This window comes from Engystomops pustulosus, chromosome 1 (genome assembly GCF_040894005.1).
Source record: "Engystomops pustulosus chromosome 1, aEngPut4.maternal, whole genome shotgun sequence".
NCBI lineage: Eukaryota > Metazoa > Chordata > Amphibia > Anura > Leptodactylidae > Engystomops > Engystomops pustulosus.
Window position 1 is genome coordinate 37,597,838 of NC_092411.1, and position 25,823 is coordinate 37,623,660.

Genomic DNA, 25,823 nt, shown 5'->3' on the forward strand with positions numbered 1-25,823 from the left:
AAAAATATGCAAGTGAGCCTCAGGGGCTCCGGTGTATTTAGTGTATTTCAGTGGTTCAAGAAAATAACTATTTGACATTATACCTGCTGGAGGGTCTCCATTTTCAGCGTGTCCATTTTTAACAGTAAATGTTCTCCGATCCTCAGGCCGAGTCAGTCGTTCTTCTAAATGATCAGTGATATCCAGATAAGCCTCATCAAGGCTCAAGGGTAAAAAGTTGGGATCATACTCAGAAAATATTTCCCGAATCTGAAAGAAAAAAATAAAAAATGATATATTTATTTATATATATATATATATTTATATACTTTTATATGGTGTTCACAATCATGTTGTTCTAAAACTATTACAAGTCATGCGTGTAGGTATCAGGGTACACTGGGAGTTGCAATTCAGCAAACTTTTTTAAATTATAAACATATTTAATATAAATATAAATATAATATAAATAAAATAGATATAAAAAATAAAAAAAAACTGGAAAAGGCTCAAGTACTAAGGCAAAACTAACATATGTGGCTGTACTCTGGATTAGGACATTGAATTGTAACCTCCGTTCTTTTTAGGGATGACCAGACAAAAGGTCTGTTAACGAGTCAGGGGGTTATATGGACATAATATGAATAGGATTTAGTGCCATCTTATACCTTTAAAAGGTACAATGTTTTTCCCATTGCAGAACATACCTCTTTACTTACTGCCCGATACTTGTCAAAATTCACTGGGACAATCTGTAAATTCGGACACAACTTCTTTGCAATGAATCCTGGCATAGCTGCACGTACACCAAACCTTCTTGCGACATAGTTTGAGGTGGACTTGACGAAAAAAAAAAATTGAGAGAAGAGGCAAAAAGGAATAGTCATATATCATATAAGATTACAGGCACTCCAACCCACCATCCACTCCCAAGGACGCCATCATGGGGGGGTGTAGTGGGACTATGTTCAAGGGCGCCCCAATTTTCCAATAAAAAGGGGGGCTCACAGTACCCAGAAATTACCCCAGCAAAAAAATAAAAAATCGATACTCCGCTTCTTCTCCCCAGCTCCGTCTTCTCCTCTGCCGACCTGGGGGCATCACTATGACACGCCAGTGTCTCGGACGTGTCCCGTCATAGTATATGCACTGTGCGGGCCATTATGCTATGATGTCACACGGCTGCGACACCGCCACGTCATGGAGTATGCGCCCGGACCGTAAGAGGAGAAGATGGAGCAGCTGGGCCGGGTAGAAGGGGAGCTGAAAGGGAGTATATGTAAAGGAGGGGGGGAGTTATGTAAAGGGTGGCCATCTACTGTGATATGGGGGTGGGGGGGCGACTGTGGACTGGGGAGGGGGGGCTGTCTATGGACCGAGTGAGCACGTGCAGGGGCTGTCTATATACTGAGTGCAGAAGCCATCTATATTCTGAGTGGGCATGTGCAGTAGAGTAGGGTCCGGTCAAAAGAGTCTAGCTTGTCATGGCTTTAAAATGTTTTGGTCAAAAACAAAATTGTATATACAATGTTATGTATCAATGTGGGAATAGTCGCTGGTGGGGGCTACAAAAATTTTCTAGTCAGGGGCCCCAAATTTCCTAGTGGCGGTCCTGTCCACCTTCCTCATCATACTCCAACCCCCATCACAAGATAAGATGCAACCAGCAATACATTCATTCTGTTTATTCATTCATTAATGGCTATGTAGAACAACAATGTAATAGATGCCATAGACTCACCAGCATACTCATGGAACCCACAGCCATCGGTTTGTCCTTCAGTTCAGGATTGTCTCTCATTTCCACTGCTGCGTAAAATGCATCCATGTCAACATGTACAATAGCCCGGCTCAAGTCCCGACTCCGCTCAAGTTCTAGAGTCATTTTCTCCACCTATTCATTGAGAGAAGAAAAAAAAACGGTCAAGTGATACATTTTTTGGGGGGGAACTTAGATTTGTAAGACCTACTTAGTGTCTGCTTGGTAGCTCCCCTATGGCTTCTTTCCACCCAGCTCAGCCTCGTAGACAGGTCTCTCCCCGGTTAATACGTCTCCAACAGGAGAAGTAGCAGTACTAGCAAATACCCAACAAATATCCAGACCTCACCAAGATTTTTGACATCGCCTGAGAATGTATATTTCAGAATCCAGATAAGAGGTCTAGGATTACATGTAGATACAAACCACATCATAGCAATCCATGTACTTTATCAATGCTGATAAGGTAATAAATACATTAATTTGTATATTTATATATTAATAAACCTAAACAAATCTACATATTGGACTTTGTTGAACCTTCTGGGTGCTACAAGGTTCAGACTTGTTTTCGAGAACTTCTTCACGCTGGTATTACTGATTGTATGAATTCCAGCTTTGTCTTATGATTTTCACAACTCATAAAACTCTTGATCCAAGCATGACCAGAACCTATGACTGGCTTACAGCACACTCCTCACACGAACAATGGAAGATCTATTTGGTGGCTGGCGGTCAAGTGCTGTTAAACCTTGACCTTCAAGATTTTCAGCAAGCCGGGCAAAACAAAAACACCAGATAGATTGAGGTTTGTGACAGAGTACAATCTGTGTAACCAAGTGTGACAGAGCAGTGTGTGGAGAAGGACTTTGTTGCTTTCAAGATAACAAAATGTGAAATAAAAGTAAAAAGTAAAAAAACATGCAACAAAATAAAATCAAGTTACAAAGTACAAGGGCTTGAATACAGCGTTCCAAATGGGAGATAAGAATTGATGACAACATAAGGCGACAAAAAGTCTATTGGTTGAGAGTAATAATAATTTATTTTTTTAAGGTATATTGTTGAACTATAAGCGCCAGTTCACATCTCACATCAATCAGTTTTTTATATCAGTTATTGTTAGCCAGTAAATAGCGCACTACCCCCTTCCCCTTCGGTAGTCCACCGGACACGGTTGCAGATGTATCACATCACATTCGGCTACATACTTTAGAAAATATGGGTGACCCTATTAGGGGATTGTATTTACCCTTATTCGTGCCCAGTCTTTAAAGGAAATCCATTCGCCCCAACCAGGGACACTTACTCATAGATCAAGGCACTAGACTGTGTGAATCGTATTAGATTTGTTATCCATGGCCTCCTTCCTACTAAAATCAACTTTCACAATTATCCCTATGAACCAGAAGGGCTACTTGGGTGTTACCAAAGACCCTCCATGTTGTAGCTTCACAGGATGTTACACTTTGCAGGAAGTGCTTGTGGAGTTGGGGTTGAGGGTAGTGCTCCTACACAGTGTGAAGCTACAGCACAAAGGGGCTCTGGTAACACCTGCCTAGACAACCTTTATGGCTCATTAGCATCATTAAAAAAAAAATGTGCAATATACTTTCTGTATCAATTCCTCACAGTTTTCTAGATCTCTGCTTGCTGTCCTGCTAGAGAAAGCTTCTATGTTTTCTTCCAGTAGACAGAATTCTGACCATGGTCACACAGGTGCACGGCTCATTAGTATCAGAGAGTAATCAGAGCTGTGTGATATAACGAGCCGTGCACCTGTGTGACCATGGTCAGATTTCTATCCACTGGAATTAAACAATGAAGCTTCCTATAGAAAACCACGAGGAATTGATACAGAAAGTATATTGGAAAATTGTAAAACTTTCAATTATTCAAACAATATCCACTACTTGTTGAAATGGGAATACCCCTTTAAATTTCCAATAAAATGAGTAAGCATCAGGCTAAAACCGCTCTTTCATTTCTATAATTTAGGCTACATTCACAAAAACGTATGGGGGATGTATATATGTGTATATACGTCCCCCATACACTTCTATGGCCTCACGGCGCCGTACGGGAATGACCATGTACCGTTCATCTGGGCTCATCCCCTGCTCCTCTCCCTGATGTATGCCGGCCATACTCGTGTGTATGTAGCCTTATTTTCACATACAGGGAAAAAAGGGGCATGCCCTATATCAGTGATGGCGAACCTTTTACCGGCCGAGTGCCCAAAACCCCCCTTATTTATTGAGAGGTGCCAACCAAGCAGTGACCTATTGCTCCCTGTTCTTCAACAACATTCAATAACATAGGCCTCCTGCGGACAGCAACACAGTAGAAAGATGGAAAATTTGCAGCAGGAGGTCCTCCAAAGATAATTCAGCCCTGTCTACTCATTCTCCCTCTTCCTGCAGTCCCAAGTAGCGAAGTCAGTATCAAAGTTTGACTGAAAGCAGCATCTTTTAAGTTGCTTGGAACTGCAGGAAGATTCTTTGAGTCTTGTCTGGTGAGCTGGGGCGATGGCCCGGGTGCCCACAGATAGGGCTCTGAGTGCCACCTCTGGCACCCGTGCCATAGGTTCGCCATCACTGCCCTATATTGTAGCAGAATTACCATCAAAAATTGATATATTGATTATATATATATATATATATAATTTTTTTCTCTCTTTTTTTTCTCTCGTGTAGCACTGTACCTGGACTTGAGCCATCTTTAATTGTGAACTGGTCAACTGATTTTTCTGCTGCAACATTTTCTCAATACGCTGATTAACTTGTTGATCTTTCTTAAGTTCATTGTCATAAAACTTCGAACCCTGTAATAAATAAATTAATGTAAGTCATCATTTGAGCATACGGTTCTCTTTTTACACAACTTAGAACTTACAGAGATTTTACACATTAACGGGAACCTGTCAGCGGTTTTAAACATATAAAGCTGTAGACAGTAGCCCTGAAAATCCATGTAATACCAGTGTTTTGTTAGTAGCAGCAGAACTGTGAAAAATGCATTTAGATTCCTGGAGTGTAGCTTGTCTTGTATGACTGTGTTGCACTGCAGACTGAGATCTCACAGCACAGTCCCTGCCCTCTGCTCTGAGTAAGAGCTGTAGTAGGCTTCTGGATATTCCAGCAGAGGGGAGGAGCTGTGAAGCAGTGATCAAAGAACACAACAAATGCATGATCAGATAAGCGTTTATATGAATGAAGATTAAGAAGTAAAAAAATCAAGATCATCAGGAATAGGAATTAAGGTTTGTTACCAACAATTAAGAATCTTTCAATCGATTACGTATTCCTGTGCAGATCCTTATGGAAAAGAAGGCTGTAAATGATTCAATTCTCATATTTCTGCCCCCTAGGGATGCTTACACAATAAAGATATTTTCTAAACCCTTACGTTATAATTTTACTCAGTTTTATTGCTGTTTTAGCTTTTATCACTCTTCATCTAGGTTGGTCAGTGCAAAATCCCAGAGTGTGGGTGGGGACTCTCCAAAGCAGACACTTCCTGATTCATCTGTGCTATGAGATGCTGTGAGCTGACAATATGGTTAGATTATCAGGGTACCGGGTTTATATACACTTTAGTTTAGCTTCTGAACATTCACTAGCATTTGACACAGAGAGAGATGAGGCAGATCAGAAATGAGTGAGGATGAGATCCAGGGGCGCACCTGCCATGAGGCGAGTTGAGAATCTCGCCTCAGGCGGCGCGCCACCTGCTGGACGAGGGGCGGCATTGTGCGCCCGGCCGTCCATGCTACCACCCGCCAGTCTGCCTATGCTGCCGCTGGAACCCCCACCCGTGCTGCCGCCAACCGGACCTTGCTGCCGCCCGCCGGCCTGTCCTGCCGTCCACCTGACCACCATCCCAGGCTGACACCCCCTCTGCTCTGTTCCGCTCCGCTCCCCCCCTCTCCTCCACTCTGCTCCGTTCCGCTCCCTCTGTCCCGTTCATATCCGCTCTCCCCCTCCTCTGCTCCGCCCCCCCTCTCCTCCACTCTGCTCCGCTCCGCTCCTTCTGTCCTTTCATCTCCGCTTCCTCCACTCTGCTCCGTTCCGCTCCCTCTGTCCCGTTCATATCCGCTCTCCCCCTCCTCCGCTCGGCTCCCCCTTCTCCTCCACTCTGCTCCGCTCCTTCTGTCCCTTTCATCTCCGCTTCCTCCGCTATGCTCCGCTCCGTCCTCCCCCCCTCCTCCGCTCCGTCCTCCCCCTCTCCTCCGCTCTGCTCCGCTCCTGGCCTCCTCCGCTCCGCTCCCCCCCTCCTCCACTCTGCTCCGCTCCTTCTGTCCCTTTCATCTTCGCTTCCTCCGCTATGCTCCGCTCCGTCCCCCCCCCCTCCTCCGCTCCGTCCTCCCCCTCTCCTCCACTCTGCTCCGCTCCCGGCCTCCTCCGTTCGGCTCCCCCCCTCCTCCGCTCGGCTCCCCCTTCTCCTCCACTCTGCTCCCCCTTCTCCTCCACTCTGCTCCCCCTTCTCCTCCACTCTGCTCCCCCTTCTCCTCCACTCTGCTCCCCCTTCTCCTCCACTCTGCTCCCCCTTCTCCTCCACTCTGCTCCCCCTTCTCCTCCACTCTGCTCCCCCTTCTCCTCCACTCTGCTCCGCTCCTTCTGTCCCTTTCATCTTCGCTTCCTCCGCTATGCTCCGCTCCGTCCTCCCCCCCTCCTCCGCTCAGTCCTCCCCCCCTCCTCCGCTCAGTCCTCCCCCTCTCCTCCACTCTGCTCCGCTCCCGGCCTCCTCCGCTCCGCTCCCCCCCTCCTCTGCTCGGATCCCCCCCCCCCCTTGTACGCCCAAGCCCCCCCCTCCCCCGCTCCTGGAGAACCTTCCTGGAAAATAAAAGAAAATAAAGTAAGTTTATCTGTTTATATGTATGTGATGTGTGTATGTAATGTATATATATATATATATATATATATATATATATATATATATATATATATATATATATATATATATATATGTATATGTATGTGATGTGTCCATGTATGTGTGTATATGTATGTGTATATGTATGTCGTGTGTATGTAATGTATATATGTATGTGTATGTTTGTGTACATGTATGTGATTTGTGTATGTAATGTATATATGTATGTGTATATGTTTGTGTACATGTATGTGATTTGTGTATGTAATGTGTACATGTATGTGATTTGTGTATGTAATGTGTATATGTATGTGATTTGTATGTGTATATGTATGTGATGTGTATGTGTATATGTACGTGTTTACATGTGTATATATGTATTCCGTATGCATTTTATACTACATGGTGGCACGTTGTATGCGGTTTATTCTACATGGCGATACGCTACATGCATTTTATACTATGTGGCGATATGCTGTATGTATTTTATACTACATGGCGATATGCTGTATGCATTATATACTACATGGCGATATGCTGTATGCATTATATAGTACATGGCGATATTCTGTATGCATGTTATACTACATGGCGATATGCTGTATACATTTTATACTACATGGTGGTACGCTGTATGTATTTTACACTACATGGCAATATTCTGTATGTATTTTTTACTACATGCCGTATACGCTGTATGCATTTTACACTACATAGCAATATGATGTATGTATTTTATACTACATGGGGGGGGTGCTGTATGCATTTTATACTACATGGGGGGACGCTGTATGTATTTTATACCACATGGCAATATTCTGTATGCATTTTATACTATATGGTGGTACGCTCTATGCATTTAATACTACATGGCGGTATGCTGTATGCATTTTATACTACATGGTGGTATGCTGTATGCATTTTATACTACATGGCGGCATGCTGTATGCATTAAATAGTACAGGGCGGTACTCTGTATGCATTTTATACTACATGGCGGCATGCTGTATGCATTAAATACTACAGGGCGGTACTCTGTATGCATTTTTGCATTGCTTTATTTTCACACCAAACCAATATGATGGATCTGGTCCTGACACTCCCTGAAATATTACATATATGGGCGGGGGGGGGGGGGGCGTCTCTCTATGGCTCGCCTCAGGCAGCAGACAGGCTTGGTACACCCCTGATGAGATCCATACAACACATGTCATTCTCAGCTCCGCTTTAACAGCCATAACATAGACATATCTCTTCTATATGCCTCCCTAACCTCTCCCTGGATAAAGAACTTATCTGCCTGTAGCTTGTAGCTTTATTCTCCTCGTGCTGCTCCTTTTCGGCAGGAAGTCTGTATGAGAGCTTAACTTGGAATGGAAGGGTGGGGGCAGGGAGCAAAGAGTAGCTTCAGACAGGAGAACAATGGGTCAGATTTACTTACCTGGTACCATCCCCCTGATTTCTGTCAAGTACAAGCCGGCGCAAAACCGAAATCGTCGGGAAACCCGACCAAAATGCTTCCAACGGACCCTTAGTAAATGAGCCCCAATGTGTCATGCCGACCTTGGACTTCTGATATTTGGTCGGATCTGACTGAAATTGTGTACACAATGTCTGATAGAGACAGGTTGGACTTACATCTGTGAAATGCTGTATTTATGTAACAAAAACCTATAATGCTATAAATAAATGAATACAACAACTTTCAATGTCATTAATCAAAAAATTAAGCGTAAATAGTTTGAATATATGATTCACAAAATGTTATGGGCTTTCTAAAATAAGTGGAGTTATCTCCAAAATGGCCACCATCCACAACTCCCATGATCCCTCAGTTCTCAGTTACAGCTCCTCCCTCTTATGTTCTGATCCCAGTAATGATCTAACAGACTGTCCTGCTCTGTTACCATAGTAATGATGTGTGTAACTGCCATCACTGCACATTACCTCACTGAGATGTCATCTCACCACAATACCGGCCATACTGGATGCACTGCATGCAACCGGCTATAGCCAAACATAGAGGTGATCACATGACCTGCCCGGGCAGGTGCAGGACATGTAATGACACAGCACCCATCTTCTGTCCTGTGTCTGCTCCACAGGGTCAAAATCAATGGAATAACTAAAGGGCCTGTAGTATTTTAATTTCTCACTGCAGTGTATGTCCACGCATTTCTCTGCTAACGGAAGCAAAATAAGAACTTATTACATATTAGCTTATATTTTAATGACCCATTAGAATATGAATTACGCTTATTCCTGGAAAACCCCTTTAAGGCTAATGCATATCTTTGCTGGTCCTTTACTCCCCTCTTCTGTGGAAGTTCTTATTAACATAGAATCAAAAAGGTTCTAAAAGGTTTCCAGCCATTTGTCCTCCCGTGACCATAGTAAGATCGAAGAGCACAGATAATATGAACCTTAAAGAAAGTAATATAAAATAAAATATAAAATTCTTAAAGTACCGTGGAGAATTCGATTAAAACTTGCATATTTACTGAGACAACCAATTACTGCATACCATCACATGGTGATAAACATTTGCTCTCTAGGATAATGTAAAACGTTCCATATTCACTCACTTTTGTGGCTTCCATTATGATCTTATTGATCTTCTCTTTATCCAGCCCTTCCATTCCTGCCTTGTTGTCATTAAGGCCCATTCTGTACTGAAAGCCCTCATTGCTCGGAGCAATCTCTTTTTCTTCCGGCTGATCCATTCTATGAATTCCAGTCTGTGGGTTACCACCTGTGACAACAGCAATACAAATTAACACTTTCCTCACATCAGTTAGGTTTTCAATGTCGCAAGAGAAAATATGTTGAGTTGGACATAAAACAAATAATGTAAAACATAGTAGATGTGGCCATTTTGTAGAATCCTAAAATGTGCCGATACCACAAAATAAAGGAACACTCTATAGGCACCGATTTCAGATTTCACAGAAAGAATACTTATAGATAATAGAATTATCAGAAAATAATAAAGATTAAAAAATTTTTTAAATAAACCATAAGCAGAAAAAAGAAACCTATGCTTCAGATTGAGGAGATTGTGCCAGCATTTTTACCAGCACAGTTTCCCATCATGGAAATACCTCAGACATGACGGGTTATGTTGAGCGGCAGACGGTATGTCCGGGATATTCCAGGAGCAGACGAGTTGCATGGGATGGCAATTCAGGGACCAGTTATTGGCTTCCCCTCATCATCATTGTTCCTCTGCTTGTGTGTGTGGCAAAGACCACCAGGTGCAATGTGATGTAATTGCACCAGCATCAGATCTGTGCATATTCGAGGCAGAGAAGGAAGCAGGGGAAAAGAAGTAAGTGAGGGAAGGAGGGACCACAACATGAGGGGGAAGAAGAGGGGCCACAATGCGAGAAGAGGTGTGGGACCACAGTGTGAGGGGCAGAAGGAAAGGGGTCACAATGTGAGGGGGAGAAGGGTCACAATGTGAGAAGGAAGAGGCGTGGGACCACAGTGTGAGGGGGAGAGAGATCACAATGGGGCACATTTACTTACCCGGCCCATTCGCGATCCAGCGGCGCGTTCTCTGCACAGGATTCGGGTCCGGCTGGGATTTAAGATGGTAGTTCCTCCGCCGTCCACCAGGTGGCGCTGCAGCGCCGAAAATAATCTTAACGCCCCGGAATGCACCATCCCATAGAAGGTGAAGGTGAGCGCTCCCCAAGCGACACATTTTCGGTTTTTAAATGCGGCGGTTTTTCCGAATACGTTGGGTTTTCGTTCGGCCACGCCCCCCGATTTCTGTCGCGCGCATGCCGGCCCCGATGCGCCACAATCCGATCGCGTGCGCCAAAAACCCGGGGCAATTCATGTACAAGCGGCGCAAATCGGAAATATTCGGGTAACACGTCGGGAAAACGCGAATCGGGCCCTTAGTAAATGACCCCCATTGTGAGAAGGAGGAGGTGAGCGACGCCACCAGGCGTCAGAATGTGAGCCAAAGGGATTGGTTAAACCTGTAATGGGGGGGGGGGGGGGGTTTGAAGTACAGGTAAAAATCAGCTATTATAAGTGGAAGAGGGAGGATAAATGAAGCTCACTAAGCAGGGAACTAAAATTATATGTGACATTATATGCGAGGTGCAATATAAATAGAGGGCTACAAAAAGGGTGGATATTATGATGGGGGACATTATATGTGAGGGTTATACGGGAAAGATGGCCAGTATGTGTTGCTGGGTTTCATTACTGAAAGCCGACTACAGTATTGAATCTAATGCGGTGTCCGCCCCCTGGCCGGTTAAATGTTTTTGATTAAAACCTGGACAACCCCTTTAAGGATCTGTGGCCATTTTAGTTTTGATAAACTCCCCTGGCAGTGTCCCTTTAAATGTGTGGACGAACTGTGCAACTATATTTTTCTATTACTTCTAGAATACGAAGATGGTTTTCAATTACAGATACATTAAAAGCCTGATCCAGAATGCAGTATAATAGTTTGTGCACCATTATCCCCCCCACATCACAGCCCCAAGGACATATGTTTCTCATTACTGATCCTGCAAAGCCGGTCCCAGCACTTCAGGTTTTACAGCCTCTGCTGGCTGATAGGTATCACAATTAAATCCTGTTTAATATTTTACCCATTTCTATCTACATCAAATAAACATTTAGATTATTTTGTTTTCCCATTCTCTATTTATCCCAGCTGAAAAAATAGGTGGAAGAAAAACCACGATGAATATATTTTTGAAAAATATGTTTGATACAGTTGAGTTTAATTATAAGGACCATCAACTAATATTTTAAGGCCTCTGTCTGCAAGGATGGCAGCAGACACTGGATCTTTGCTAGAGGTAATTGGAGCCATGTAGAGTACAGTGGGGGACATTTACTATGGCGTTTCCGCCAGTTTTGTGGCGCTCTCACCACATGTTCTGCTCTCAGACCTATTTATTAGCTGTCGGGGACAGAAAAAATGACTTTTTCCGTCTGCTCCGACTCTTCCCCGAAAAGGGGTGTGGCTTTGGCGGAGTGGAAACTCAGACAGAATTAATATGTGTCACAGCCATTTTTGGGCGCTGTAAACTGGCGGAAAGTAGACCAAAAGAAAACTGGTCTAGCAGGGACTGTTGGACACATTTCTGGTGCTCGGGACAGAAAATGGTCTCGGGGACAGAAAATGGTCTCGGGGACAGAAACGTCTCTGCAAAGCTACACAATATTACATGTGTATCTTCTTTCCCAGAGCAGGTCGGTAACAAAGCCAATGCAGACACCGACACTTTAAGTAAATGTCCCCCAATGTGTACGAAAATGTATGGTAGTGGATCTCGTTGTCAAACATGTAGAGCAAATGGTAAAGATCTGGAGAGTTAAAAGTCAACATATATAGGTGTAATTGATTTGCAAAGATGGATAGAGAACAAACGTCTGTCAGCCATTGTTGTCTGAGGTTTCATGCCTGATGCACAACATTCATCCGTTCACTGTCGCTCACTTACTGACTCAGTATAGAAGGTAACCCTGTGCCATTTTGTCTTCCCACCAAGATTGTGCATATTTATGGTCATAAAGATGTGTAGAGCCATGTAACTTTTTTCCAATATACTAATTACATTTTGCTTTCTAGATCTCTGCTTGCTGTCATTCAATATGAGGTGCCATTGTTTATTTTCAGTGGAAAATACCAGTCCAAGTGATATCATACAGGTGCACAGCCCGTTATATCCCCAGTCATTTGATGTCACACAGGTGCACGGCTCGTTATATCCCTGGTCATGTGATGTCACACAAGTGCACACCCATTATATCCCTGATCATGTGACTTCACAGGTGCACGGCTCGTTATATCAATGGTCATGTGATGTCACACAGCCGCAAGGATCGTTATAACACACAGTTCTGATTACTAACGAGTTGTGCACCTGTGTGACATCACATGACGACGGACCGTTTTTTATCCACAGGAAGTAAACAATGAATGTTGAATGACAGCAAGTAGAGATTTTAAAAAAATGTGAGGATTTGATACAGAAAGTATATTGGAAAATTGTATAAAACTTTTCATTACACAAACAATATCAATTATTTTCTGAAAGTTGACAACCCGATAGGATTGAATGTTTATATTAAAATTTTGGGGTCCTGATGTTACCAGTTATATAGATATTGGATATTAGAAATGTAAAACTATTTTAATAATTATTCTAGTGATGGAACAAAACAATATTCCATTTAAACATCTGTTAGCCATCAATGACTAATGAACAAAGAAAAAAAGAGAAACGGGAGGTTTCCTTTGCAGGATTTATCTAGAACTAAAGTTACAAGAAGTTCTTACGGTGAATAAAAGTTATTCGGAACACAAACTTCTAAATCTAAGCATTCAGAAGACGAGAGTTCCATATTGTTTCTCTCCAGGCTGTATTCATGTGTCTATCAGAAGAATTCCCCGAGCTCGAGTCAATCTGATTGCTCTTTGAATTGGGAAAGAGATTTGTTTGAAACACGTCTCGGCACTGCAGGGAACCAAGTCTTAGCAGCGGAGTTACATGTCAAGAACAATTTCGACACACTTCATCCTCCACACAACATGCACATTTCAAGAGCAAACCGTCAGCAAACCCAAAATATCCAGAGTCTTAACAATCAAATCCTATCGTCACTGTCAGGTTTTATGTAGAAAACTTTCTTCTTAATGCTAGTGCACGGCTTTTAGTCTCCGAAAAATATGCAAGTGGAAATATGACAGAAAATTGATGAGTAAATGTAGTTAAATAGTGAGAAGTGAGGTAGGATCTAAGAAGTGAGAAAGTGGTGTCTATATTTTTGTGGCAGCACCTGTAACCCCTTCTGGTGCTTGTACAGAACCAAATACACTATCGATTACCATAGAGGATCTTGTCTATTTGGCAGAACCAAAACAATCCATACTTACATCAGACATCCCCCATTGGTGCGTTCCCAACACATGTCATATCCCTAGAAGCTAAGCACTTCCCGATCCCGTGTTGACGTCTCAAACTAATACATTACAAGTTATAACTGCACATACCAATTTTGCTCAGTTCCTCCTGCTCTATAACATGCTGCCACTAGGTGGGATCATGCCATGTACACTCTACTCAACTCAGTATGCTCTTTAACATGTTGCCTGCAGATAGGACACTATGTACAATCTGCCCAGCTCCGCCTTCTCTATAACATGCTGCCTGCAGATTGGACACTGCTCAGTTTTCTCCTGCTCTATATCATGCTCTGCGTAGATAGGACACTATGTAAAATCTGTTCTGCTCTTCATGCTTTATATAATAATAATAATAATAATTTCTTTATTTATATAGCACCAACATATTCCGCATCGCTACACAGAGCTTGCCATGGGGCTCACAAACTTATCAACCTACCAGTATGTTTGGGAGTGTAGGAGGAAACCGGAGGACCCGGAGGAAACCCACGCAAACACGGAGAGAACATACAAATATATCATTGCTATGTGCAGATTGTACATAGTGTTCCATCAACTCTGCTCCATCTCCGCAATATGCTGCCTGCAGATAGGACATTATCCAATCTGCTCAGTGACTACTGATCCATCACATGTTGCCTGTGAATGTGACTGTATTTTTTATATTCCTTTAAATGTAAATAACCCGTTGTCCTCATAGTTAAAATAGACGGCATAAGAAGAGACGATTCCTTGATGTGCTGCTGGATAACATTTTCGGATTGTGAAGTAGATAAACATTTTTCATTTCCTGATGTCACAATTGCTTTTGGTGTAAAGATAAAAGGGAAATTTTATTGGCATCAATAAGACCAAGAGAAAAAATGCTAAACGAAAATGATAAAATGTGACTGGTTGCTCTGGTCAACAAATATTTTTTTCTTTTAGATAATTTCAAAAACCTAGTGCATTTCCAGAGAAAATCATCCATGATATACAACCAAATGGCTAGATCTCCCATGTCCTAAAGGCAGTCAGGTGGGCACCAAATTCCACATTGTTTAATATTTTCAGAATGAATCTGATGCCATAAGCCAGTGGTGGCGAACCTATGGCACGGGTGCCAGAGGCGGCACTCAGAGCCCTTTTTGTGGGCACCCGGGCCATCACCGCAGCACACCACACAGGACTCAAAGAATCTTCCTGCTGTGTACAGAGGGAAACTGGAAAGAAGCTAAAATGATGAAAATCTTCCATCTTTCTACTGTGTTGCTGTCCTCAGGAGGCCAATATGATTGAAAGTTGTTGAACAGGGAGCAATAAGTTACTGCTTTAATTTTTGGTTGGCACCTCGCGATAAATAAGCAGGGTTTTGGGATGCAGTTTGGGCACTCGGCCTCTAAAAGGTTCGCCATCACTGCCATAAGCACTTAGTCTGTTTAGGAGGGGGTTATCCTACATAGTGTCCAATCTATGGGTAGCATGTTATAGAGCAGGCGGAGCTGAGCAGATTGTACATAGTCTCTTATGTGCAGGCAGCATGTTATAGAGCAGGAGGAGCTAAGCAGATTATACTGCCTGCACAGAGGACATTGGGGGTCATTTACTAAGGGCCCGATTCGCGGTTTCCCGACGTGTTACCCGAATATTTCCGATTTGCGCCGATTTTCCCTGAATTGCCCCGGGATTTTGGCGCACGCAATCCGATTTTGGCACATCGGCGCCGGCATGCATGCGACGGGGCGTGGCCGAACGAAAACCCGACGGATTCGGAAAATCGCATTAAAAAAAAAAAAATTGTCACGAAAATTGCACTGAAATTTCAGGAATAGGCCGGTGAATTTCAGGGCATTCCAGCGGACTTCAGCGCAGCAGCGCCACCTGGTGGACGGCGGAGGAACTGCCTTAATAAATCCCAGCCGGACCCGAATCCACCGCACAGAATGCTCCGCTGGATCGCGAATGGACCGGGTAAGTAAATCTGCCCCATTATGTATGTTCTAGAGCAGGCAGAGCTGAGCAGACATGGGGGCACATTTACTAAGGGTCCGAACAACGCATTTTCGTCGGGTTTTGCTATTTTTTTTTCAGATTTGCCTTGAATTGACCCGGCTTTTTGGCGCACGCGATCGGATTGTGGCGCATCGGCGACACAAATCAGGGGGGCATCGACGTCAGACAACCCGACTGATTCAGACAAATTGCGGAATTTAAAATGCAAATTGTGTCACAAGAACTCTGGCGGGCCTCATTGGGGGAAGCGACACATGCAGGAAATTGGACGCACGATCTTAGTGAATCGCGGCAGACCCGAATCCTCGTCAGACATTCCGGATCGGCGGCGTCAACGGGACCGGTAAGTCAATGAGCTCCATATTCTCCTATCTGCAGACAGCATGTTATAAATCAGTACGGGTCTAAGTAGTTGAACTATGTTTACATGTTTTCCCATGTCAATAGATGCCCATAGGGGTGCTGCTCCATTCAATAGAAAAAAAAGTTTTAATATAATTAGTATTTATTTAAATCCTTTCCTGTTCGTCACTGTTTAAAGGGGTATTCCCACAAAGACAAGTTTTTAAATATACTCATGATAACAAAATAACACATTCTGTAATTCACTGTAGTTAAGAAAAATACAGAATTTTACAGATATAACTCCAACCTGTCTCTAGAAGTTCTGGTATACACAATTTTTGTTGCCCTTTTTGTTGCCCCTGAACACCAACCTGGATATCCTAACTTTATGGTCGGCAAACATCTTGTTCTCCTGTCTGACACTGATCTGAGATCCTCTCGGCCTCATTTCTTTTTCTATGTGTCAGATACTAGTAGAATGTTCAGAAGCTGAACCCTGATAATCTAATCACATTGTCAGCACACAGCACTAGAGGAAATATGATGTGTCTGCTTAGAGTCCCACCCACACTCTGGAATCTTACACTGACCATGACTGAGTTATAATAGCTCAAACAGCAATAGAATCATGTAAAATTCTATATTAAGGGGGTTAAAAAATATTTTTATTGTGTACACATCCTTAGGGGATTGAAATTTGAGAATTTTCTCTCATGGGCAAACCCCTTTAACCCCTTAGCGCTCTGCGCCGTAGCTGTACTGCGCTGAGTCCCGCGAATAGCGCTCAGCGCAGTACAGCTACTGCGCAGAGACGATGCCGGTTCAGCGCTGTATAGCAGCCGAATCGGCATCGTTAGCCGCGGGATTTTAACGGTAATCTACCGTTGACATCCCCGGCTAACACCCGCGGTCGGAGTGGGCTCCGATCGCGGGTGTTTAACCCGTTAAATGCCGCGGTCAACGCGACCGTGGCATTTAACATGCCTTCTGGGGGTCTTTACCCCACGATCGCCCCCCCCCCCCCCGCACCGTTTTTGGGGGGGCCGATCGCTGTTTTGGCACCTCTGGGGTCCGATCAGGACCCCAGAGAAGCCTGGAGGGTTTACCTTTAAGATGGCGTCTGTGACATCATCTTAAAGGCAAAGTGTCAGCCTATGCATCTGCATAGGCTGGCACTGATAATACCCTGCAATACATTAGTATTGCAGAGTATTATCAAGAACAAGCAATCAGATGATTGCTTGTTCATATCCCATGGTGGATCATGTAAAAAAATGTAAAAAAAAATGTTTTTCAATAAAAAATTACTTTATAAATCACTAAAAATGCCCATAAGCCCCAAAACATATAAAGAGACATATAACACTCAAAAAAGTCTAAATCATAACACAAACCCCACATATATAGTATCACCGCGTCCGTAACAATCCATAGAATAAAACTAAATAACTATTGAACCCATATGATGAACGCCGTAAAAAAAAACCGTTAAAAACCCGCCAAAAATTATGATTTCTACCTATTATATCCCACTAAAAATGCAATAAAAAGTGATCAACAAAACATATGTACTCCAGAATGATATTGTTGCAAAGAACAACATGTCCCGCAAAAAACAAGCCATCGACCAGCTCTGTAGCCAAAAACGTAACAATGTTATGCCACTTGGAAGACAGCGATGCAAAAATGATAGATTTTTCCCCACATTAGGGTTTTATTTGGCAAATTTAGTAAAACATAAGAAAAAATATTCATGTCTGGTATCCCCGTAATCGTATCGACCCATAGAATAAAGATAACAGAATTATTAGGCTATACGGGGAACACGAAAAAAAAAAAAGTAAAAAATCCAGTACAGAATTGATGCTTTTCTACTCATGACCTCAAAAAAAGTTCCAAAATTTTCAACAATAGGTGATACCAACCCCAAAATGGTAACACTGGAAAAAGCATCTCATCGCGCAAAAAAAATGCCGTCACATGGCCCAAATAACGGAAAAGCAAAAATTTTATAGCCTTCAAATGGGGCCAATGAGGAAACTAAAATCCTGGCAGCTGCAGGGTGCTCCTTCCCTTCTGCGCCTCACTGTGCGCCCATAAAACAAGTAACGTCCACATGTGGGGGGGTCGCTGCACTCAGGAGAAATTGTAGAACAAATTTTATGGTGAGTTTTCTCTTTTTATCTTTTGGAAATGTGTAAATTTTAGGGCTAAATGAACGTATAACCGACAAAATTTGACCATTCTAAATTTCACCGCCATTTTGATTCAATTACTATGAAGATCTCAAGGGGTTAACAATCTTTGTAAATGCTGTTTCTGATAGTTTGAGGGGTGCAGATTTGAAAATGGGTTGGTTATATAGGGGGTTTTGTTGCTAAATATGTAAAATTTGATTTCAAACAGTATTTATCCCCAAAATAGTCAATTCCGAAAATACGGAAAATCGCTATTCGATTTGTAGGCCGCGTGACGTCAAAATAAATTATCCAAACATTTCAAAAATTATGAAAATGTAAAGTAGACAAATGGGAAATGTTATTCTGCAAGTTATTTAGGTGGTAAATTTATCTGCCTGAAAACGCGGTGATTTTGAATTTCGAAAATGGCAAATTTTTCTAAAAATTCATCATTTTTTTTTCTTTTTTTTGTAAATAAACGCAAAACTTATCAGCCAAAATTTACCACTAAAATGAAGTACAACATGTGGGGAAAAAACAAACAAACAATCTCAGAATCGCTTTGATAAGTAACAGTGTTCAAAAGTTATTACCACAGGAAGAGACACTGGTCAAATTTCAAAAACAGTTGCGAGCCTTAACCTGCAAACAGGCTGCCTCCTTAAGGGGTTAAAGGAAATCTACTATCAAAATCAAATCATGGAAAAACGAGGGAGACTTACACATAGATCCAGGCACCGTGACGGAGGTAATCTTTTTATATGGCATCCTTCGTACTCAAATCAAGTTTTAAAATTATGCTAATGGGACAGAAGCACTCTGTAGGGCATTACAAAAGCCCCTCCCTCAGCACTTCCCTCTCCCTGATGTAAACCAACTGCAGCGGAGGAGGTTTCTGCACATAGTGGGAGAGAGAAGTGCTATTTGAACACTGTAACAGCCTGTGACAACCCTGAGAGCCATTTAGGGTCATTCGAAAAATTTTAAAAATCAATTTAGAAGGAAGGAGGACATAGATACCAAATATAAGATCACTACTGTAGTCACAGTGCCTGTATCTATGAGCAAGTGTCCCCGGATTATCATGGTAGATTTTTTTTTTAACAGCCTTCTGAAGAAGCCTACATACATACATGGTGATTGATCAACTTGTAAGACCACCCACATGACTCAAAAGCCCATAATGAGCAGAGATTTCAATGATCAAGGACCGTTTTAATTTGATAATTTAGATAATTGTTATTTCATGTGGCCATATACCTCAAAGTATTTGTTTAATAGGAAACTCCTACAGCTAACCACCCCCTACTACTACATATACATGCATGCTCAACCAAGTATGAATGTATTCTAAATAGAGAGAGGGGAATAAGCTGCAAGCAGACACCTCCGGTTGCAGATTGAACATGTTGTATATTCTCAATATGGACAATATAAGACTTCAGACACCCCCATGCTCATTAGATGGTGGGCAGATTTGGCTTATGTGCTATGAATGTGTATGACCACCTTCACAGGATCCCTAATCCTTTTTACATGTGTAGACAGCATGACATTAATAGAAGAGAGGTGGATTAAAACTAAATGCTCAATTTTAAGCTCAGGATTTAGACAGTGCGGTGCCAACATCGACCAAGCTAATATATAACGAATAGATAATACTTCATGAAAAGCAGAAGCATCATTTCCTAAATGTCCCGGCTATTTATATACTTGCAGGTTATCTTAATTTAGCGTTATCCATGATAACAATCAGATAATCCGATTTATTCCAATCATCCTAATCGGGTTTACAATTAGCAAACATGTAGAGAGGAAAAAAAAGATAATAAATAATAACCGGACCACGTCCATATCAGGCCCAGAAAATCAGAGCTGTAAAGACTCTTCGGATATAGGACAAAGCAGATGATAGATGAAAGGCCAAGGATAACCCGAGCAGTACCGTATACTTTCCCAGTTTCATGGCTTGTGTATAAATCCAAAGGTAAGGCTTTCCTCACACGGCTCATTATCTTGGAGGTGTAATAGTTTTTCAAGAGAAAAACGTCCCCAGACTCTTCTATGGGCTCATGCACAAGGTCTTTGTTTCCATGGCCCCGTGTATGCACCGACTGCCCGTGCCAAAAAAGTCAGAGCAGGTCCTATCCATGTCCAAGTTTATGGGTTGAGTGGTCTTTTATAGTCCATAGGGGCCCATTGTAGTTTGGGGCCCATTGTAGGGACACTTACTCGTAGATCCATACACTGTGACTGTGGTCTTCTTATATTTGTTATCCATGACTTGTTATCGAGAACCTCTACAGCACGTTGGGGCTCTGGTAACACCTCCCGGGGCCATTGTTGCTCATTAGAATAATTTAAAAAGTTGATATGAGAAGGAAAGAGGCCACAGATAACAGATATAAGAAGATTACCACAGTCACGGTGTCTGGATCTATGAGTAAGTGTCCTGGTTTATCATGATGGATTTTGATGGTAGATTTCCTTTAAAGGGGTTTGCCAATGAAAGAAAATTCTCACATTTCAATCCCCTAGGGATGTCTACACAATAAAACTAATTTTTATAGAATTAATGAAATACTTTTTTGATTGGCTATTTTTATCAGCTACCTAAAATACAGGTGGTCCCCGACTTACATACGACCCCTAGTTACAAACAGACTTCTGGATATTGGTAATTTATTGTGCTTTAGTCCTAGGCTACAATAATCAGCTGTAACAGTTATCACAGGTGTCTGTAATGAAGATTTATTGTTAATTCTGGTTCTTATGACAATCCAACATTTTCCAAAATCCAATTGTCACAGAGACCAAAAAAGTTCTGGCTGGGATTACAATGATAAAATATACAGTTGCGACTTACATACAAATTCAACTTAAGAACAAACCTCCAGACCCTATCTTGTATGTAACCCGGGGACTGCCTGTACAAGAATAGGGAGAGGGATGTAAGACTACACAGACATCTGTATTCGGGTTTCTGCAATAAACTCACACAATTTTCTTTTTTAAGGACATCTACAATCATTAGATGCCCAACTAGTGCATAAAGAAACGGGGATCTAATGCTGGACATCTACTATCAGTCAAACTCGTGGTACATGTCCATTAACAAATACACTAACCAATAGTAGGGCTAGATTCAGATCAGGTTGTAAGGGTACACTATTTGGTTCAGTTCTTCTGAGAAAACTGTGATGTGATCCGGCTCTCCTCTTAAAGAAAACTAAATTGGTTGAGGACACATTTATTAAGCATGTTGAATCAATGTCCCGTTTATGCCACGTGTGAACGAAGTTCCTCCTACTCTGCACTTATTACCTGTATTAGCTGTAGCTGTTTGAACTTATGTCCTGTATAAAAGACACCTGTCCACACGCTCAATCACACTCCAACCTCTCCACGGGCAAGACCAAAGAGCCAAGTGTCTAAGGACACCACGTACAAAACAACATCCCAAAAGTGAAGGATGGGGTGGAAACATCACACTTTAGAGGTGGCTTTATGAGAAAGGGACATGACTACTGCACTGTATTCAAAGACGAATGGGGCCGTGTACCGGTTGGAGTTTCGGATGAAAATTTCAGTGGTCGTGTTTGGGTCTTCCAGTCTTGACAAAACAGAAAGCCAGGGCCACTATGTAGCGGCTCCTTATGAAGCATTTCAAGGTCCTGGAGTGGTCTAGCCAGTCTCCAAAATCTTTGGAGGGAGCTGAAACTTAATGTTGCCCAGGGACGGCTTAGAAACCTGGAAAATCTGGAGAAGATCTGTATGGAGGACTGGGCTAAAATCCCTGCTGCAGCGTGTGCAAACTTGGTGATGAAATACAGTAAAATGTTTGACCTCTGTAAATTGTTTCTGTAGCAAATGTTCCGTTCTTACTTTCTATGGGATCAAATAATTATTTAATGCAATAAAATGCTAATTACCGTATTTTTCGGACTATAAGGCGCACAATAAATCCTTTGATTTTCTTAGAAATCAAAGGTGAGCCTTATATCTTAACCATACTTACAGACAACAGCTGCCTTGAACTGTGCACAGGTCTGCCACCTGCTGGTCATTCACCCTTATAATCAGGTGCGCCTTATAATCAGGTGCGCCTTATATATGAACCTAGATGTTTTAGCAGGCATGTATTGATGGTGCGCCTTATAACCTGAAAAATATGGTATTCAAAAATCATACAATGTGGTTTTCTGGATCTTTTCTTTAGATTCTGTGTCTCAAAGTTGAAGTGTACTTACAATAACAATTACAGAACTCTACATTTTATTTTTAGGTGGGAACAACTGCAAAATCGGCTTTGGATCAAATACTTATTTTCTCCACTGTAATTCCTTTTTCACTTGAAAATGTATTTAGTAATACTGATAACTTTGAAAATGACACCACTGCCCTACCTAAAGCCATACACAACCTGTACCACTGAGGGAGCTGTCTCGTCTGAGAAGATCTCCTGCAAAGAGCTCATATGATATTGAGCAGCTTTAAACTTTTTTTTTCATAATTTTTCTTTTTGTTGCTGCTAAAGCATGAACTTTATTAGTCGTCAATGCAAATAGAAAAAAAACTTAGGCCCATTAACCACCTGGGTTCTAGGTATTGTCAGGTCATTCTTTTAATTACATATATAAAAGATACTGTATATATATATATATATGTAGATTACCAATAACCCGCAGAGACCTGTCCTGAGACTCTTGCCACAAAGCCTGTTCTTGTCTCATTACAGTAATAGGTTATTTCTCAGCTTCCATTAACCTCACACAAAACCCATTTCACACCATCGTAATTATGTCTTTCAGCCATTAAAAGATAAAATCTTCCCGAGTGCTCGGCTCAAGTAGATGGCTCTAGTAGGTTTCAGCTTCTAGTAACATATTAGGTCAGTATTGTAGGAACATCTTGAAAGTATATATAGTACTGAAGACACAATAGGGATTTTAAGTATTAGGCACATTTCAGAACCTGGATAAATTACCGGAAAGGATAAAGAATTCATTATTTACCGTATTTTTCGGACTATAAAGCACACCGGATTATAAGGCGCACCATCAAATGCCTGCTAAAATGTCTAGGTTCATATATAAGGCGCACCTGATTATAAGGATGAATAACCAGCAGGTGGCAGACCTGTGCGCAGTTCAAGGCAGCTGTTGTCTATAAGTATGGTTCATATATACTGAAAAATATGATATCTATTTTTGTCAATGGCCAAAATGGTTTATCGCTCAAAAAAAATCGGAGTCTATCAAGGATTAGAAGAGGGGCTCTCAAATATTGGATTTTCTATATGACATTTATGTACCCAAACTCAAGCACTGCCAGGTGAGACTTGCAGAAAGTGAGTACCTGAGCATGGATATTTCCTATACGATGACCTTTCACCAAATTACAACAATGTCTAATTTACGTTCTAGAGATCAAAAGTTTCCACTGCCGGAAAATTAGAATTTGTAAAATTCTAATTTATTCCATTTATTGTATTAAATGGAATTTTAAATGTTCTAATTTTCAGGCAGCAGTAATTTCCTATGTTATGAGAAGGGACCTGGGGAGTCCAGTAAGTGCTGAGACAGGAAAAGTGGATGCAGATACTTTTTAGGTTTTAGCCCATTCTGAGCCTGTTTAAGAAAAAATGTTTTTTTCTTTCCCCCCCAGAAATTCCCCTCTATGAGAGGATTGGTAGAAACACTACGATTCTGAACAGGGACCTATATGCTGGTCCCAAATCCAAAATACTTGACTTGCATGTAATTCAGAGGGATAGGCGAGATCTCAACTTCTAAAATACAACATACATTATTTATAAAAAATTTATAAAATTTAATTTTATAAAATTTATATATATATATTTATATATTTTTATATACAGGCAGTCCCCGGGTTACATACATGATAGGGTCTGTAGGTTTGTTCTTAAGTTGAATTTGTATGTAAGTCGGAACTGTATATTTTATCATTGTAATCCCAGCCAGAACTTTTTTGTCTCTGTGACAATTGGATTTTAAAAATGTTGGGTTGTCATAAGAACCAGGATTAACAATAAAGCTTCAATATAGACACCTGTGATAACTGTTACAGCTGATTATTGTAGCCTAGGACTAAAGCACAATAAATTACCAATATCCAGAGGTCCGTTTGTAACTAGGGGTCGTATGCAAGTCGAGTGTTCTTAAAGGGCACCTACCACCACGAATCTACCTATAAAGGTAGATCGGGTGGTAGGTGGATGTATGGGACGTGAGGATAGCCCTTTTTAGAGCTAATCCTCACGTCCCCGCTAGCGTCACATAAACTTTATTGCCCTAATATGTTAATTTAATTAAGCGGCTACCGGGGCGTGGAGTAGCCGGACACGAGGCTACACGGCGCGGCTACTCCACGCCCCAGTAGCTGCTTTCCCCCGCCTACCCTGTGATCTTCGGCGCGCAGCTCCTGGCAGCTGCGCGCCCTCGTCCGAGAAGCCGGAGTTCTGCGCATGCGCAGTAACTCCGGCCTCGTTCCCGAGATCGCGCATCTTGGTCGGAGTTACTGCGCATGCGCAGAACTCCGGCTTCTCGGACGAGGGCGCGCAGCTGCCAGGAGCTGCGCGCCGAAGATCACAGGGTAGGCGGGGGAAAGCAGCTACTGGGGCGTGGAGTAGCCGCGCCGTGTAGCCTCGTGTCCGGCTACTCCACGCCCCGGTAGCCGCTTAATTAAATTAACATATTAGGGCAATAAAGTTTATGTGACGCTAGCGGGGACGTGAGGATTAGCTCTAAAAAGGGCTATCCTCACGTCCCATACATCCACCTACCACCCGATCTACCTTTATAGGTAGATTCGTGGTGGTAGGTTCCCTTTAAGTAGAGGACCGCCTGTAATTTAATTTTATAAAATTTATAAAAAATTTCAGCCATAATTTTTTTCACATTTTCTGTAGCCTATTATCTTATACATTTTGATAATGTATACCTTGATCTTCTAGTCTGCTACAAACAATATATGTTGTATTTTATTTTTTTTGCAATTATCCTTGAGAAACCAGAGTGAGCATCTACTTGATGTTCCAATTAACTCTCTGTAATTTATATTTCAATGGCCATAGCACAATTCTTCATTTTATTCCCTGAATAATATCCTTTTAATCTGATCTCCAGCTTGATAATGACAGCAATGCAAGGTAATAATACCGCATAGATAAGAATCCTTCCAGGGCTATTCAGAGACAGATTGATATAAAGCTTTTATAGATAGGGCCTTGTTGGCTATAGAATGCTAAATCACTGTGGGTCTCCTGTGGTGGGTCTAACCCCTCATGTGGATATAACAGACAAATGAATTTCTATGGGTCGCCATCCCTGCTTATGTGTATGGCTTAGACAGTATTGGGTCATCATCGTCCCATTTATGGCCTTCACAGGACGGTGACCCAGGGCAAACAAACGGAAATGGAATCCATAGTTTGTGGCTTGTGATATTCCTGCAATTCGAGATTGTAGATAATTCTCCATTTAAGAGGGTATTCCTGTAAATAACATTCATAAGAAATAAGTGGTAAGGGAGAGGAACACAATACGGGGGGGGGGGGGGGATAACAGAGAGATAACAGGATGTAAAGTCGGAGTGGCAGGTCTGTTCTACAGATACTGGAAAACTGTACAGTTCGGCGAGACTGACCTGCTCTTGGCTTCCCCAGGAATTTTCACTGCAATGTTCAACAGGGAGAAGCAACGTTCTAAGCGTCAGTCTTACAATTCCC

General features: G+C 42.1%; 1 protein-coding gene across 2 annotated transcripts in view; it reads right to left on the reverse strand.

Annotated features, from left to right (window-relative positions):
- Positions 1 to 25,823, reverse strand: part of POLK (DNA polymerase kappa) — a 51,720-nt gene that overhangs the window by 19,550 nt on the left and 6,347 nt on the right. For both annotated transcript variants that reach the window (XM_072138261.1, XM_072138269.1), the window contains exons 2-6: positions 9,199 to 9,365; positions 4,443 to 4,562; positions 1,721 to 1,873; positions 687 to 818; positions 84 to 249 (exon numbers count right to left, since the gene is read on the reverse strand). In XM_072138261.1, the coding sequence (XP_071994362.1) occupies positions 84 to 249; positions 687 to 818; positions 1,721 to 1,873; positions 4,443 to 4,562; positions 9,199 to 9,336 (709 nt within the window). In that variant the 5' untranslated portion in view covers positions 9,337 to 9,365. The remainder of the gene's footprint in view (positions 1 to 83; positions 250 to 686; positions 819 to 1,720; positions 1,874 to 4,442; positions 4,563 to 9,198; positions 9,366 to 25,823) is intronic.